Source organism: Rhinoraja longicauda, chromosome 2 (genome assembly GCF_053455715.1).
Source record: "Rhinoraja longicauda isolate Sanriku21f chromosome 2, sRhiLon1.1, whole genome shotgun sequence".
Taxonomy (NCBI): domain Eukaryota; kingdom Metazoa; phylum Chordata; class Chondrichthyes; order Rajiformes; family Arhynchobatidae; genus Rhinoraja; species Rhinoraja longicauda.
Window position 1 is genome coordinate 110,587,957 of NC_135954.1, and position 18,759 is coordinate 110,606,715.

Below are 18,759 nucleotides of genomic sequence, written 5' to 3' on the forward strand. Positions count from 1 at the left end.
AAAAAAACACCTTACATCAGTTGTTTATTTATGATGGCTGGATTTAAAGTTAATTTTTTTGAGTGTTTGCTTTGTGAGAGAAAAACAAGAGTTGCTGCCAAGTTCACAAACAAAAACACAGGCCAGCAAGAGCAGAATTCAGGAGAGAGAGAGGGGGGGGGGGGGGGGGGGCATGTTACATATGAATGACCCAAGAAGGTGGTGGTGATGAAAGGAAGGTGGCAAAAGTTTGTTAATCACGGCTGATCTGTCTGGAAAATATGTCAACAGAAGACAATGATAATTCTTATAAATTCAGATGAATATAGGGCCAATCTACTTACAAGACTGCTCTCTCTAACCAGGAATTAATCTAGTGAACTATCTCCAATACAGGTTCATCCCTCCCTAAATATAAGGCCAAAACTGAACAATACTCAAGGAATGGTCACACCAGTTTTATTCAGTTACAGCAAGACTACTTTTACACTACATCCCCTTTGCAACTAAAGGCATTTCATTGGTCTTCCTATCATGTACTTGCATGCTTTATGTACTCCATAAGACACAGGAGCAGAATTAGTCCATTCGGCCCCTCGAGTATGCTCTGCCATTCGATCATGGCTGATCTATTTTTCCCTCTCAACATTCTCCTACCTTCCCCCAATAACCTTTGACACCCTTACTAATCAAGAACCTATCAATTTCTGCTTTAAAAATATCCAATGTCGGCCACCGTAGCCATCTGTAGCAATGAATTCCATACATTAACCACCATCTGATGAAAGATATGGCCTTTTATCTTGAGGCTGTGCCCTCTGTTCTAGACTCTATTTCTAGAAACATCCTTTCCGCATCTCTAAATCTCTAAACTAAACTAAAAACACCTACTCTATCTAGGCCTATCATTATTCAGTAAGTTGCAACAAGCCCCCTCTACCCCCCTCATCTAAACATCCATGAGTACAGGCCCAGAGCCATGAAACGCTCCTTATACATTAACACAATCATTCCTGGGATCATTCTTGTAAACCACCTCTGAACACTCCCCAACATCAGCACATGCTTCCTCAGATAACGGGTGCAAAACTGTTCACAATATTCCAAATGTGGCCTGCCCCAACGCCTTATAAAGCCTCAGCACCACATCCGTATTTTAATATTCTCGGCCTCTCGAAATAAGTTGTAACATTGCATTTGCCTTCCTTAATGCCAATTCAACTTGCAAATTAACCATTAGGGAATCCTTTACCAGCATTCCCAAGTCTCTTTGCCTCTGATTTCTGAATTTTCTCTCCATTTAGAAAGTAGTCTACACATTTTATTTTTTCTACCAATGTGCATGGCCATACTCCCGTCCCACAACATTCTGTAGTATCTGTAGGAAGGAACTGCAGGAGCTGGTTTAAACCAAAGATAGACACAAAAAAACTGGGGTAACTTAATGGGACAGGTAGCATCTCTGGATGGGAGGAATGGATAACTTTTCGGGTCAAGACCTTTCTGCAGACGATGCACGGAGTCGAGAGCCTTCTTCAGACTCAGTCACCTATTCCTTTTCTCCAGAGATACTGCATGACCCAGAGGTACTCCAGCTTTGTGTTTATATTCTGTAATATCTCTCCATTTAACAACATTCTCTATTTAACAACATTCTACTTTTCTACACTTCCCACTGGTGGATTTATTCTATTTGCTAAAAGTATCAGACACTATTGTTTTTATACCTTATTGTCCCACCTTTCTTTGCATCATAAAAAATTAATGTGACCCCAGTAAAATGATAGCCATTCCACTGGGTGGCACCGTCAACGATGGCAGCCTTGCCAACGGTCTGTCTGTCTTTTTTGTTATTTTTAGCGTGTTTTAAAAATTTGTGTTAATGTTCTCCGGTTTGTTTTATGTGGGGGGTGGGCGGGAGAAACTTTTTTTTCCAATCTCTTACCTTGTCGGAGATGCGATTGTTTTCCGGATCGTATCTCCGGTCACTCTGGAGCTGGCGGTCAAGCTCGAGACTGACTGAGCCACACCGCGGGGCCGTGGCCTTACCATCGGAGCCTGCGATCCCTTGCCTGGGATCGATGCTCCAACTGCGGCCTGCGGATTTCACCATTGAGGAGCTCGCAGTCTCGGGTAAATGTCATGAAGCTCCAAAGTCGCAGAACGTTCAACCAGCCCCGACCCGGGGTCAGATCACCCGGCGTAAGGGTGCAGAGATTCCCTCCCGATGCAGGAGCTTGATCACCCCGACACGGAGAGTTCAACCACCGGCTATGGAAGTCATGTTCGCCCCGTCAACAGAAGGCTCGAAGCCCCTGACCGCGGGAGGACAAAGACGGGAAGAAGATTTAACTTTTTTGCCTCCCATCACAGCGAGGAAACATGGAGGAGTCACTGTGGTGGATGTTTATGTTAAAATGTAATTGGTGTGTTCTGTTGCTTTTTATTGGTATGACTGTATGGCAAAACAAATCCCTCGTATGTTGCACAACACATTTGGCTAATAAAGCGTGCTGATCATGATTATTATTATAGACAATAGGTGCAGGAGTAGGCCATTCAGCCCTTCGAGCCAGCACCGCCATTCAATGCGATCATGGCTGATCACTCTCAATCAGTACCCCGTTCCTGCCTTCTCCCCATACCCCCTCACTCCGCTATCCTTAAGAGTTCTATCCAGCTCTCTCTTGAAAGCATCCAACGAACTGGCCTCCACTGCCTTCTGAGGCAGAGAATTCCACACCTTCACCACTCTGACTGAAAAAGTTCTTCCTCATCTCCGTTCTAAATGGCCTACCCCTTATTCTTAAACTGTGGCCCCTTGTTCTGGACTCCCCCAACATTGGGAACATGTTTCCTGCCTCTAATGTGTCCAATCCCCTAATTATCTTATATGTTTCAATAAGATCCCCCCTCATCCTTCTAAATTCCAGTGTATACAAGCCTAATTGCTCCAGCCTTTCAACATACGACAGTCCCGCCATTCCGGGAATTAACCTAGTGAACCTACGCTGCACGCCCTCAATAGCAAGAATATCCTTCCTCAAATTTGGAGACCAAAACTGCACACAGTACTCCAGGTGCGGTCTCACCAGGGCCCGGTACAACTGTAGAAGGACCTCTTTGCTCCTATACTCAACTCCTCTTGTTACGAAGGCCAACATTCCATTGGCTTTCTTCACTGGTTTATGATTTGGAACTCTGACTGAATGGGGACTCTGTTTTCTGGAATGGAGGCCTGTGACCAGTGGTGGGCCACAGGGATCATCTTTTAGTGCAGGAGGTGGTAATTAAAAAAAAAATGCGTGTATAGTCAAGTTAGTGGAAAGCACTTTTAAAGGAGCTATTGCGCCGTTAACAGCATTTTTCTGTGTCTCATTTCTAACTAAACGGTGCCACCTCCCACATAGATACCTCGCTGACATGGGCATACCTTTAATTACAAAAAGAAATTAAACATAGAATTTGACACCAGTCAGCACTTACACATATTGAGCTGTCGCACAAAACTGGCCATGTTGTTGTGCTTGAAGTATTTTGGAAGCACTTCTTTCGCAAAACGTCCTTGGTCAAAGACATGGAAACTGTTGCCACTCTGTGGAGACCAAAGGAAAGTATGAGTAACGGAGTGGTTGATCTATTAAAGCTGAACTGCAACTTTATCTTCCAATACACATGCACACATGTATTATGTTCACAATACAGTTAAAGCCAATGAATCAAAACAAGATTAGTAAGGATAACAGATATTAGAAATAAGAAAGTCCTTAGCTTTCAATATTAACTTTTGCTTCTCCAGAAATATAGTTTGACCTGCTGAGCATTTCCAGCCTTTTCTATTTTTGCTTTAGACATTTTTTCAACTACATTCCTATTTGGTCAGTCAACATGATGGAGATGACAAATATTATTGGCCAGATTCCAGTGTATTGCAGAGAACAGTTTCCATGTCCACCAAATAAACTATTGAACAAATTAAAGACAATTAACATTTTGTATTGAGGCTTTGGATGCTTCTCACGACAGTCAAGCTGCAAATGGTAAATCCGCAGACCAAATTCCTAGTGCACCTGGGTTCCTTGCCAGAACAGTCCTCGCGTACCCGCTCACAAATTCGAATTTGTTTTCAAAACCTACCTCACTTCCTTTAAAAAGATCTAACAGCACCTGCCTCAAACATTTCAGTTGGCAAATAATTTGATGTTGCAATGTCTAATGCTTCTTACCTGTGATGGGCTGCAACAAAGCAATTAAACCATGCAACTCCAAGAAGCTAGGTCAGCTAAAATTGGCAGAGCTGGTGGGGTTGTTGATAGTGTGGAGGGTAGTCTTAGGCTACAGGGCAATATCAATGTGCTGGTGAAATGGGCTGAGAAATGGCAGATGGAGTTTAATCCTGAACATGTGAGGCAGTGCATTTTTGGAGCACAAATGAGGCTGGTACATACCCGAAGAATGGCAAGGTCCTAGAGCGTATTGTGGAACATAGGGATCTTAGTGTGCAAGACCAAAGATCCTTGAAGATTTTTATTTTAAAATATGTAGGTTGGCACAGGGTCAATGGTACAATGAAATGTATTTGACAAGACAACAGGTCACCTCAGCAGTAATATTCCAAGGATAAATAAGATTTTAAAAATGATATTAGTAAGGTAAAAAGACAATATTAAAACTAGTTAAAAAGACAATATTAAAAATAATCAACATATATGATTTGAAATGTGTTTATGAGTTCAGAAGCCTGATGGCCTGATGGTAGAAACTGTTCTTAAGTCTGGTGGTATGCGCAGCCATACTCCTGTATCGTCTGCCTGACGGTAACAAGGAGAACAGCCAGCGTGCTGGGTGGCTGTGGTCCTTGATGATGCTGCGTGCCTTCTGCAGGCACCGCCGGTAGAAAATGTCCTGAATGGCCAGGAGACAGTTGCCAGTGATGTGCTGTGCCGTCTTCACCACTCTCTGTAGTGATTTGTGGCTGTGGGAAGAACAATTCCCGTACCAGACTGTAATGCAGCCCGTCAGCAGGCTCTCGATGGTGCATCTGTAGAAGTTTGAGAGGATGCTGGCGTTCATGCCAAACTTCCTCAGTCTTCTCATGAAAAAGAGCCGCTGGTGGGCCTTCTTCGTTATTGTGTCCGTGTGCAGTGTCCAGGAAAGATCCTCAGTGATGTACACACCGAGGAACTTAAAGCTGCTGACCCTTTCAACCTCAGCATCACCGATGTGGATGGGGAGGTGTCCACGCCCCTGCTGTCTCCTGTAGAAGATGGTAATACAGGAGCATAATGTAGTCAAAAGAGCATGTGGACTACTGGCCTCCATTAATCGAGGCACTGGATGAATGTACAGGGTTCTTATGTTTCAACTTTATAAAACATTGATCAGATCCCAGCTGGAATATAAAATGCAATTCAGATTGGCGTTCGAATTCATATTCATCGGCTGCTCACTGCCCTCCCTGGAGCACCTGTTCAGCCTACGCTGCCTCAGTAGAGCAGGCAAAATAATAAAAGATCCATCCCACCCCGGCCACCGTCTGTTTGTTCATCTGCCCTCTGGTCGACGTTTCAGGTCGATCAAATCCCGAACAAACAGACTTAAGAACAGTTTTTACCCCAGGGCCATACGAGAACTGAACACTACCTTCTGCACTAGGCAACACTGTTAAAACTTTTGTACTTAATATAATTGTATTTATTTGTTTTTGCATTTATTGCATATATGTTTTTACGCACCGTCAGGATTGGCTATTTTTTAATTTCGTTGTACTCGTTGCAATGACAATAAATGAATATTGTATTATATTATATTAGATCACCATATTATAAGTAGTACATGACAGCACTGGAGAGGGGCCAGAGGAGCTTCACAAGGATATTACCTGTGATTGACCAGTTCAGATTACGGGGAGAGGCTAGGTATGTCGTCCCTGCAGCCGAAGAGGTTAATAGGGGTATATACATAAGGAGTATGAAGACGACAGATGGCCAGAAACTTTACCCCATTGTGTCAGAGTAATACAGCAAGAAAACAGGTATGCTGGCCTTCATCAGTCCAATTTATCCATGCCAACCAAGATGCCCATTTAAGCCAGTCCTATTTGCCCAGGGACTTCATCCGGGCCAGTAACTTTCCACGGTTTCACTCCCAGCAAGGCCGATCTTATGCCTGCCACAGTAGCCATTGGTACAGGCGCACCCATGACTGGCAGGGCAGGTGATGTTCCTCCATCTGATCAAAGTGGGCTTAGAATGCATTGAGCTCATCGCCGGGGAGTTGCCAACAATACTCTCCACCTTTGCTTTAGTAGCTTGTAATAGCATGCAAGCCATGCCACAATCTACAGGTGTCTGTGTGACTGCCTTGGGACTACAGTTTGGTCCACAATTCCCTCATGTCAACCTCAATGGCTAAATTTCTTGTACCACTTGGGATTGTTTGGCTTAAAAGCTGCAGACTTGGACTTCACCTGGGAGTGGACCTCATGGTTCAGCCAGTTTCAGGTTGGGAGCACTTTTATCATCTTCTTTGGTACACAGTCCTCTATACACTTGTTGATTGAGTCTTTGATAGTAGTGACACATTCACCTAGGTTAGCCTCAGAGTTCTGTAAAAAGCATCACTTCACAGACCCACAGCCACAAAGGATCTCATCTGTTTACTCAGACCAGCATTGTATGACTTTCTGTATCCAATCTTCTCGCTTCAGTTTCTGTTTGTTGGCAGGGAGCAGAAGCACGGCCATGTCTCATGTTATATGGAGGTTGTACTTTCTCCATGTGATTGCCTAGATTCTGCTGTTTCTGTCCCTGATGCTTCAATAATGCTCCGTTTTTGAACTGACAGGACTCTGGGTGTTCTTCCACCCAATCGGCATTTTTCCACGATAATTTGCTAGTTAATTTACACCATGTAGGTAGTGAGCAGGCAAATTGTGAATTAATGGGTAGACGAGAGAGATTTAAAAAAAAAAAGAGAAATGGGGAAAATCAGAGGAACTCTGATATGCCAAATGGCCTTAAGAAAACATTGCAATTAAATTTCATGCACATTTCAGGAAACAACAAATTTCTTAAAAAATTTCTGCCAGACGTTGTACTCAAATGGTATACAATTAGGAAGAAATGGCTCCAGTGATCTTTGACATTATCACATGGTATTAGATGTAAATTGATTCATCCCCGAGAATGAATCAGTACTGGTAAAAGGCCATGGCACAGGGTGTACTGGTGGCAGGATTCCCAATGCCCGCCACATTACAGTTACATCAGGGCATGTAGGAAAGAACTGCAGTTGCTGGTTTAAATCTAAGGTATCAGAGTGGCTGAGTTCTGAAAGACCAAATTACTAAACGGCCACTATTGTTAGACTGGGTCAGTGGAAAATGGTGAGTGAGCCAACAGTCCAAATTGGCCCATTTAACCTACTCCTCACCATATACCCGTCTCAGATGCATCTAGCCATGGTGATGTTGACCAAAGTGCTCATCACATAATCATTAACCAAAAAAACAAAACCACTGGAAGAATTTGGTGGGTCAGGCAACATCTGTGGAGGCAAAGGAATGGTCAAAGTTTCAGGTCATGTACTGGGACAATCATTAAATCCCATCATCATTCAAAGGACAAGTTCCAACTTTGAATGGAATAAATTCAGAACAGTCCTGTCAGTTCAAAAACAGAGCATTATTGAAGCATCAGGGACAGAAACAGCAGAATTTTATTCTAGCAGAGGATGGACACTCAAGGCCAAGCATAACCTTGCCAATCAATGAAGGGAGTATCACTGAACATGCTGAAACATAAGGCATCTACCTGGCAAGCTGCAAATGGAGGAGCAAATATGTGCTAAATAGTAAAAGCATAGTTGACAGAGGTATAGGATCCTATAATTTGTTACAGCTATATTCCAAACTGAGGCTGCCACTGACAATCAACAGTATCAAATGCTTTATTCTCGTATGTTCCGAAATTATTACTTAATTTGACCTAACCTGGCATTAAGGAATGCTGATACAATTTAATCATTGCACTAGATGCTGCCTGACCCAGCCTGTGACCACTCTTGTGCAAGCTCCAGTTGTACTAATCTTGTATGGCTCTCAAGGTCACTGTCTTGGTTAACAAGGTCAAGTGTGTGCAGTAATTAAGCTGGACGCAGGGCAAGTCTCACCCACATCAAGACGTCAATGTGGACAAACCTTTACACGCTTCTCCAGCATTTAAAATTATATTTTCCTATTCTTCCTAGTACTGACAAGTCATGCCATCAGAAGGACTGCTCAGCATATCTAAATCCCTCTGAAAAGAGAAATTGTTAAAAACTGAAAATTAAAAATCATTAATCTACTGTTAATTAAAATCTTGTCCAGTGAAATAAAAATATCTGCATATGAAGGTCATTGCTTCAAGGTTCTCATTTTAATGAATAGGGCTGCATGATAAGGAACCTCTGGCTCCTTGGTTCAGAAATATGGATCCAGTGCTAATTCAGGAGCAGCTCAAATGAATGGGCACCGATTTCCAATGTATTCCTGACTTCCACACTACAGTGAGATGTCAGCAAAGCATCAAACACACAGCCATGCATACTGTAGGCTGCCTTTAGCTTGCTCTAGCCCAATAAAAATTAAGGAAATAAACAAACGTCACAAAAAAAGATGTCTGTTGTTTTTAAAGACATCAATAATCCAACCCCAGGATATCACAGGGCTACGCACAGGATTAACCATCTTCAGCTGCTTCTCCAAGGTCAAAAGTTGAGATGCTGACAGATGACATATTAAATTCCTTTGGGTTAATCAAAGATGGAGCAGGCCGTAGTTAATCTTTAGAAATCACCTAATATGGAGCGTCAATGTTATTTAGGGTCATATACAGCACAGAAACAAGCCTTTCTACCAATCTCATCCATACCAACCAAAGTGTCTATCTGAACTAGTCTCATTCATCGGTGTTTTACCAATATTTTGGGTTTAGGGTTATGTTCATTACTGTCACATGTACCGAGATACAGTGAAAAGTTCTGTTTTGAATGCTATCCAAACAGATCAGATATACCATACATAAATACCATTGAGTTAAAGTCAACTACATTAAATGGAGTACAGGGGAAAATTCATAGTGCAGAATATAGTTCTCAGCATTGCAGTACACCAGTTCCAGAGATAAATTTCTATGTCAGCAATAGAGTAGCATTGATTCAGTAGTACCCTATTTTAGACAGGCCATTCAGAAGCCTGATAGAGGGGAAGAAGCTATTCTCGATTCTGGCAGTGCGCACTTTCAAGCCTCTGTATCTACTGCCCGGCCGGATACCTCTCAAATTCTTCCTTCTCCGTAATACAGAGAAGTATTCATTCAAGACCTCACCAATTTCCTCTGGTTCCGCATGATAACCATATCGATTCAGAATGGGATCTGTTTTCTCCCTAGTTAGTTATTAATCCCAGTTGCTATTAGTGTTTACTGAATTCCTTAGATTCTTCTTAAACTAATCTGCAACGGATACCTCATGCAAGAGAGCACACCAGCACCTCTACTTCCTTAGAAGACTGAAGACATGTGGCACGTCCCCGATGACTTTTACCAATTTCTACAGATGCTCCATAGAACGCATCCTGCTCTCTCAAATCAACTCCATCTACACCATGCTGCCTTGGGAAAGCAGCCAACATAATCAAGGACCACTTACAACCCGATCATTCTTTCTTCTCCCCTCTCCCATCGGCAGCATGTAGCACCAGATTCAAGAAGTTTCTTCACTGCTGTTATCAGACTCTTGAATGGATTTCTCATATGCTTCAGATCTCTCAATCTACCTTGTCGCGGCCCTTGTACTTGTTTTAAAATCTGCCTTGTCTCTGTAGCTGTAAACATATGTAGCACTCTGTTTATTTTCTGTTTTGCACAACTTGATTTTCTTATGCATGGCATGATTTGCCTGGTTAATAAGCAAAACAACATTTTTCACTGTATCTCACAATAATAAATCAATAATAAACCAGTACCAATGTCACCGCTTTACCTTTCTGCAGATGCCGCAGACCTCAGTATTTACAAAAATGTGAATTTATTTATTTCACATTTCCAACACTCTAACTCCTAATTATTGGCAGAAAGTGCACTGCAGAGGTACAGTGTCGCAGGAACCAGGATGTATATTGACTATTTCGTCAGTTAAAATAGCATCAGCAGTTTCTTGTGTCTCCTATTTTTTTAAAATTCTTTCTACTGGAGTAAGCAACATTTCCCCACTTTCTCAAAGGATCCTTCTGTTATACTCCTCCCTAACTTCATAAACTGATCAGACAGGTTGAAAATACAGTAAAACTCTAATAATCCTCCACACAACTTTCTGAAGGCCTAACTGTGCAGCAATTGGCTCATCAGATAGTTTGCTGTACTCCCTTCCCACTCACCAGAGAGCCAGTTCCACACTCCCATTAAACCTATGGATTTGCTGGAAATGTTATTATAAAATTGCAACACTTATTGATGAATAAACATCATATTGTAGTATGAACAGCATTAACCCAAAGGCATTAACAGAGTTGGGGAGAGCATTGGAATATTGTATTTAGAAGGGAGACATGATTAAATTGAATGGCACAGCGGACTCAAATGTCTGAATGGTCTATTCCTGCTCCTGTTTTCCGTTTCTATGCTTCTCAAAAACACATTTTTAATCCAGACAATAATTCTTCAATGAGAAATAAATGAGCTACTACTCTTACAACGATATCGTGTACAACCTGAAATCTTCACAATCAGACCAAGTGAAAGTGAAAGCCCTTTTCTTGTTCTTGGAGGGCCATTCACGTTCTGCAACTGTGCCAGACTCTCAATTTTCTTGATAGAACGGAGATCTTTCCAAAATCCTTTTCTTGCGTATGGCGTGCACAGCCTAAAGTTGTATGTCAAGGGTAGACATCCAGGCCAGGGCAGCATCAGTTGCTGGGTGGATGGCCTTGATGCCACCAGGGAAAAGCCTCAGTGAGCAGTTATTCACGATGTGTGGGATGGTCTGGTCTGGATATCCGCAGTCGCAAGCAGGGCTGTCTGTCACCCCCCACGTGCAGGTGATGGGCTGTTCTTGCATGGAGGGTGCGGATCCTGTTCAGGGTTAGCCATTGCTTGCGATGGAGGTCAAATCCCAGTGGTTGTGCACGTCGGGTTGATTGCATTAGTCGAAACAGGTGGACTACGTGAAGGTTGCAATCTTCCACCCCTTTCCATAATGATTGTGCAGATTTGAAAAATGCACTGTTTTTGCTGCTCATTTATAAAAGGAGCATCATCCCTCCTGCTAGCTGGAGGACTTCGCAACACACTGATCAGAAGCTGTAGACTCATAGCAGAATTTCAGCAGTGTCTAGGGATATATGGATCATTTGATCAGAGTTGTACTCAGAAATAATTTGCATGTAAAATATCTGGAGGAAATCCAAATAAAATTCTACTTTCAATTCAAGCATTTCCCTCTGAGGAATTGAGATAGAGAAAGAGACTGATAAATTCAAAAGATCAAGTGCATCTTTTGTGGATATTGGGACTATTCCATCTTTTCTCATAAAATAAAAATAGCAGGAGATCTGCAGACATGGAATGTGAAAATTCTGTTAATCTTCTACATGCTTGGAACTAAATTTCATGTCTGACAGTATTGCATGAAGAAATTCTTAAGAAACCATATTAACATAATGAATCACTTTACCACCAACGATTAAAATATTTGAGATGTAGAACTTGGATAATCAAGAGAGTCAATTGATAGCAAATGGACTAGCAGATAATCGATGGCTCTGTTGAGCAAGAAACAGTAACAAAGCAGAAAAACCTTTTCAAATTGTACCTTAAGATTATTTATTTTTAATAGAATTAAGTGATTTCATTAAATATTGAAACTGAAAGAGCTCCTTACAAAACACAACAATACTTGCCCAGACCTAAACCAAGTCTGTCATTATTTTGACACAATTAAAATAGTCAACAACAAGCTAAGATGAACAGCTGAATGAATCTAGGGAGGCACATGGACTGGATTATAAAACTACGACTAGATTCAAAATGGCAAGAGGAAACACACGGCTGAGTGCACAACTTTTATAGAATTCTACTCAGATTCAGCACAGACTAAAAAACTGACGCTGCTGTTCAGATTTGTTTCTTTAATCAACACTGACATTAAGGAGATGGAGATTTATTATAAATTGGACTAAAGTTTCTAGAATGTGATTTGTGCATGTTTGCAGAAGTCCCAGTGGAAATGAGTGAAACATAAAACGAAGTGAATGATGAGATACAAAGTAATGATATTTGGTTTATAATCCATCAAATCTGGTCATTTTGTTTCATCATGAAAAAATATGAAAACATTGAGCGAGAAAAATTATTGACCGTGATCATTATCGGAAACCATTTGCAATCTTATTGGATCGCATCACACAAATACTGGCAGTCTGAGTGGCAACTCTGATTCACCCCCCAGCAATAATCCTCCCATAAATAGCAGTATAAAAAATGTACGCCAGCTGTCATAACCCCAGTTAATATTTCTAGTTCACCGTCTTGTTCCAAGTCAGTGTTCTATTTCTTCAATTAAAAAGTATCAATCATAATCATACATTATTAGCCAACTTTGTTTTGCAACATACGAGGAATTTGATTTGCCATACAGTCATACCAATAAAAGATAAGACACACAAAATACATTTTAACATAAACATCCACCACAGTGACTCCTCCACATTCCTCACTGTGATGGAAGGTGAAAAAAAGTTCAATCTCTTCCCTTCTTTGTTCTCCCGTGGTCGGGGCCTTGAACCTTCCGTTGTTGGGGCGATCTTGGCTCCTGTAGCTGGCAGTCCGCGTCGGGGCGATGAAGCTCCCGCATCGGGGGGATCTCAGCTCCCCCGCACCAGGCGATCGGACTCCGGGTCAGGGCTGGTCGAACCTCTTGTGATTTGGAGCTTCCCGACATCAGTTTCTACCTGAGACTGCGAGCTCCTCGATGTTGAAATCCGTGGTTGGAGCGTTGATCCCAGGCAGGTCCACGGCCCCGCGGTGGGGCTCAAAGTCAGTCTCGAGCAAAGCCGCCAGCTCCATGATGTTAGGCCGCTGAGTGACCAGAGATACGATCCGGAAAACAATCGCATCTCCGGCAAGATACGAGATTGAGAAAAAAGTTCCCCCCCTCCCCCCACGTAAAACAAACTAGAGAACATTGACACATACGTTTTAAACCACACTAAAAATAACAAAAAAGAAGAAAAGGCAGACCGTTGGCAAGGCTGCCACCGCTGACGGCGCCACCTGGTGGAATGCATCCATTGAATCATCAAGACGAGGAATCACGCATCAACCCATGCCGAGTCCTCTTTCAGTCCCACTTCCCAAATCTACTCACTTAGCCGATAAAATTACTTTCCCGTCTGCCATCTAATTATTATTTGGTGGTTGAGATCAATTCTGTTTTGTAAAAATCACTTTTACAGGGAGCGAGCTCCAGATCAGAACTATTTTCTGCACAGCTTCACCATCCTTACTAACCCTACCGACCTGACCCGACTTCTGCTCTTGTTCTGAAACTGCTTGCATAAATGTTGCTCACTGAAGGTTTTAATGTGCATAGAAAAGCTATGGGCAGGACATACCCCCAGTGAAAGTCATAAAAGTCAATAGAAAGCTTCCTCTTCTAAAGATGATGCCAATGGCACTTTCCGGTTTCAAGTATACTGCCCTTTGGCCTTTGAGCATCTGCAGCATTGCATTAAGAGCCCAGCCTAATGCTGACCTCAGACATTGTACAGTAATCAGAAAGGCACGAGATGTCATCTCATGTCAGTCTATAAACGTAACTGACCAGCGTCATGGCAACGGGTCATGCATGGTATGAAACAAAGTAATGGGCAATAAACTGAGAAGTAGAGAAAGCTCAGCCAGTTCCCAATGACACTGAATAATACTATCATCACGATCCACAATTTTGGGAAATTGAAGTTTCTTTTGGTGGTAGGGGGTGTGGAGATTTCACTGATACAATTTGATGGAAGCAGCACATTTGCTGTGTCATTCATTTACTATCTACAACTACAGATCCAGTCATCTAGGTCTGGCGTACTGACCTCCACCGGACCGAGGCCAGACGACAACTCTCAGACACCTCTTCCTACCTATCCCTGGACCATGACCCCCACCGACAAACACCAGACCTTTATCATCAGCACCATCACGGACCTCACCATCTCCGGCGATCTACCCTCCAATGCCTCCAAACTCATAGTTCCCCAGCCCCGCACGGCCCGATTCTACCTCCTACCCAAAATCCATAAACAGAACTGTCCCGGCCGACCCATTGTCTCTGCCTGCTCATGTCCCACCGAACTTATTTCTACCTACCTCGACTCCATCCTATCCCCCCTGGTTAAATCCCTCCCCACCTACGTCCAAGACACCTCACACGCTCTCCATCTCCTCGATAACTTCCGGTTCCCAGACCACCATTCCCTCATCTTTGCCATGGATGTCCAGTCACTCTACACTTCCATCCCCCACAAGGATGGTCTCGAAGCCCTCCGTTTCTTCCTCGACCGTAGAACCAGCCAATCCACATCTACCAACACTCTCCTCGGCCTAGCAGAGCTGGTTCTTACCCATAACAACTTCTCCTTTGACTCCTCCCACTTCCTCCAAACCAGAGGCGTAGCTATGGGCACTCGCATGGGCCCTAGCTATGCTTGCCTCTTTGTCGGGTACGTCGAACAATCCCTGTTCCGGGTGTACACCGGTCCCATCCCCGAACTCTACCTCCGCTACATCGACGACTGCATTGGTGCTCCTCTTGTACCCATGCAGTACTCACTGACTTCATACACTTCACTTCCAATTTCCATCCTGCCCTAAAATATACCTGGACTATCTCCGACATCTCCCTCCCATTTCTGGACCTCACCATCTCCATCACAGGATACAGACTAGTGGCGGACATTTACTATAAACCCACTGACTCGCACAGCTATCTGGACTACACTTCTTCCCACCCGGTCCCCTGCAAAAAGTCTATCGCCTACACCCAATTCCTCCGTCTACGCCGCATCTGCGCCCGGGATGAGGTGTTACACACTAGGGCTTCAGAGATGTCCTCAATCTTCAGGAAACGGGGCCTCCCCTCCTCCATTATAGATGAGGCTCTCACTAGGGTCTCTTTTACATCCCGCAGCTCCGCTCTTGCTCCCCCTCCCCCCCACTCGCAACAAGGACAGAATCCCCCTCGTTCTCACCTTCCACCCCACCAGCCAGCGGATCCAACAAATCATCCGCCAACATTCTGTCGCCTACAACGGGACCCCACCACTGGAAATATCTTCCCGTCCCCTCTCCTCTCTGCGTTCCGCAGAGACCGTTCCCTCCGTAACTCCCTGGTCCACTCGTCCCTTCCTACCCAAACCACCCCATCCCTGGGCACTTTCCCCTGCAACCGCACGAGATACAACACCTGTTCCTTTACCTCCCCCCTCAACTCCATCCAAGGACCCAAACAGTCTTTCCAGGTGAGACAAAGGTTCACCTGCACCTCCTCCAACCTCATCTATTGCATCCGCTGCTCTAGATGTCAACTTATTTACATCGGCGAAACCAAGCGCAGGCCCGGCGATCGCTTCGCTGAACACCTGCGCTCGGTCCGCATTGACCAAACTGATCCCCCGGTGGCTGAGCACTTCAACTCCCCCTCCCATTCCCAGTCTGACCTTTCTGTCATGGGCCTCCTCCAGTGCCATAGTGAGGCCCACCGGAAATTGGAGGAACAGCACCTCATATTCCGCCTGGGCAGCTTGCAGCCCAGTGGTATGAACATCGACTTCTCCATCTTTAGATAGTTCCTCTGTCCCTCTCTTCCCCTCCTCCTTCCCAGATCTCCCTTTATTTTCCTGTCTCCACCTATATCCTTTCTTTGTCCCGCCCCCCTGACATCAGTCTGAAGAAGGGTCTCGACCCGAAACGTCACCCATTGCTTCTCTCCCGAGATGCTGCCTGACCTGCTGAGTTACTCCAGCATTTTGTGAATAAATACCACAGTCATCTAAATGGATGCAGCCATGCCATTAAAAGCTCATCACTACTGAGCACTGCAATTTCAGCCAATCAGCATTCTGTCACAAACAAGATATTCACCTCCTCCGATACCCACACACCACACTTGCAGGGTGCACACACAATGTAAACATTTACTAATTTTGATAGTCTTTCCCTCCTCTATAAGATTTATGATCGAGTTTTACTGCAGGTTTGAGAAACAGAAACATAACCCTGGGACCCCCTCCCTCCACCCGCAATCACCACTTCACACGTACTCAAAGACTGACTCCAGTGTGCAAAGACTGGATCCGTCCCCACCCACTCCAAGCGGCAATTCACACCTACTCGCCACGCCGGACGGTGAAAGGTCTGCGGCGGGCCGACCCAAGCCACGCGATTCGGGGCGGGCGAAGACGCTGCCGCAGCTCCCGATGTCGGCCCCCACCAAGGGGCCTGCGGGCTTCCGACGTACAGGCGGCCCGCACCGAAGCCTCCGGAGACGAGTCGCAGCCGCTCCCGGAGCATCCGAAGGCAGCCAGCGCCGCAGCAGGTGAGTCCGGGCCGCGGGCTCTGCGAACCAGAGCCCAGGTGGTCCCAGCCGGAGGCCGCCAGCTCCAGGTGCATGGCCGATGGTAGGCCGACGCGGGAACGGAGACACGACACAGAAAACAAAGGTCACGTCTCCGTTCGGGAGAGACACTTTTACAGTTCCCACCCCGCCCACATAACACACAACCGCAAACACTACATCATATCTAAACTACAATCAAGACAAAAACCACAAAAGACAAACGGACTGCAGGCAAGCCGCAGCTGCGAGGGCAGCGCAAGGTCTCCACTATTGTCCCTGTACCCAAAAAGACAAGGATCACTGGTCTTAATGACTACAGGCCTGTCGCACTTACCTCTGCAGTCATGAAGACCTTTGAAAGACTTGTGCTGGTCCAGCTGAAAAACATCACAAACCCCCTGCTGGACCACCTGCAGTTTGCATACAGGGCCAATAGATCGGTGGATGATGCAGTCAACCTAGGCCTGCACTTCATCCGCCAGCACCTAGACCGCAAGGGGACCTATGCCAGGATTCTGTTTGTGGACTTTAGCTCTGCTTTTAACACCATTGTGCCAGAGCTACTAAACTACAAACTCTCCCAGCTGACTGTGCCTGATCCCTCTGTCAGTGGATCATCAACTTCCTGGCGGACAGGAAGCAGCATGTGAGGCTGGGAAAGCACATCTCGGACCCGCAGACCCTCAGCATAGGAGCACCGCAAGGCTGCGTACTCTCCCCTCTCCTTTACTCTCTCTACACCAACGACTGCACCTCCACAGACTCCTCTGTCAAGCTCCTCAAGTTTGCGGATGATACTACCCTGATTGGACTGATCCAGGATGGGGAGAAATCTGCCTACAGATGGGAAGTGACACAGCTGGTGTCCTGGTGCCATCGCAACAACCTGGAGCTCAATGCTCTCAAGACAGTGGAACTAATTGTAGACTTTCGAAGAGATCCCCCTCCGCTCCCCCCACTCACCATCAACAACACCATTGTCACATCTGTGGAGTCATTTAAGTTCCTTGGAACCATCATCTCCAGGCACCTTAAATGGGGGGGCCACCATCGACTCCACAGTCAAAAAGGCCCAACAGAGGATGTATTTCCTGCGGCAACTGAGGAAATACAATCTGCCACAAGCAACGATGGTCCAATTCTATACTGCTATCATTGAGTCCGTCCTCACCTTCTCCATCATGGTCTGGTTTGGCTCAGCCACCAAGCACGACATCCGGAGGCTGCAACGGATCATTCGCACAGCTGAGAAGGTTGTTGGCTGCAACCTTCCCCCCCATTGACGAACTGTACACTGCAAGGGCTTGGAAGCGAGCGGGCAAGATCATCTCTGACCCCTCTCACCCTGGCCACAATCTCTTTGAAGCACTTCCCTCTGGAAGGCGACTCCGGACTGTCAAAGCATCCACAGCCAGACATAAAAACAGCTTTTTTCTACGAGTGATAGTTCTACTCAATAACCAAAGTCTGTAGTCTCTTTTTTGCTCTGGTTTATTTTCACCATTTTATGTTTAGACCGTAATGGTGTATCCTTATTGTTTTGATGTGTTTATGCTTTATTCTTAATTGTTAACTGTGTTTGTGTTGTCATTTGTGAGTGGAGCATCAAGGCACATTCCTAGTATATGCATACTTGGCCAATAAACTTATTCATTCATTCATTCATTACTTGCAAAAAATATCAATATCTCTGGAACACTTGTCTTCAAACTCAGCAACGCTTCACAAGTTCTACAGAATCACTGGGTCAAAGTCCTCGTTTACTTAGCAACACTTGTGGAGAAGGGAAATGAAGGTATAGGAGCTGCAGTAATTCATCTTAGTAGCAAAACTGGATAATAAATATCTCCCTCATCCAAAAGTAATCATGTGAAAGCTGAATGCTTTCCACCTCCACTCCTCCACCTTTACTCATATCAGTTAAATCAGTGAAAGTAATAATTCCTCTCTTGTTTTTTGTAGTCTTTTTCTTTTCATTGTTATTGAATGCATGCAAATTATCCATAATTTATTTTTGTTTGTGTTGCCTGAATCTATGTGATGCTGCTGCAAGCAACATTTTCATTCTGACTATACCTCGCCATACTTGTACACATGACATGGATAGGAAAGGTTTAGAGGGACATGGGCCAA

General features: G+C 44.5%; 1 protein-coding gene across 3 annotated transcripts in view; it reads right to left on the bottom strand.

Moving 5' to 3' along the window:
* The window catches only part of hsf1 (heat shock transcription factor 1), an 83,217-nt gene that overhangs the window by 61,303 nt on the left and 3,155 nt on the right, over positions 1–18,759 (bottom strand). For all 3 annotated transcript variants that reach the window (XM_078429693.1, XM_078429702.1, XM_078429689.1), the window contains one exon: positions 3,466–3,574. In XM_078429693.1, the coding sequence (XP_078285819.1) occupies positions 3,466–3,574 (109 nt within the window). The remainder of the gene's footprint in view (positions 1–3,465; positions 3,575–18,759) is intronic.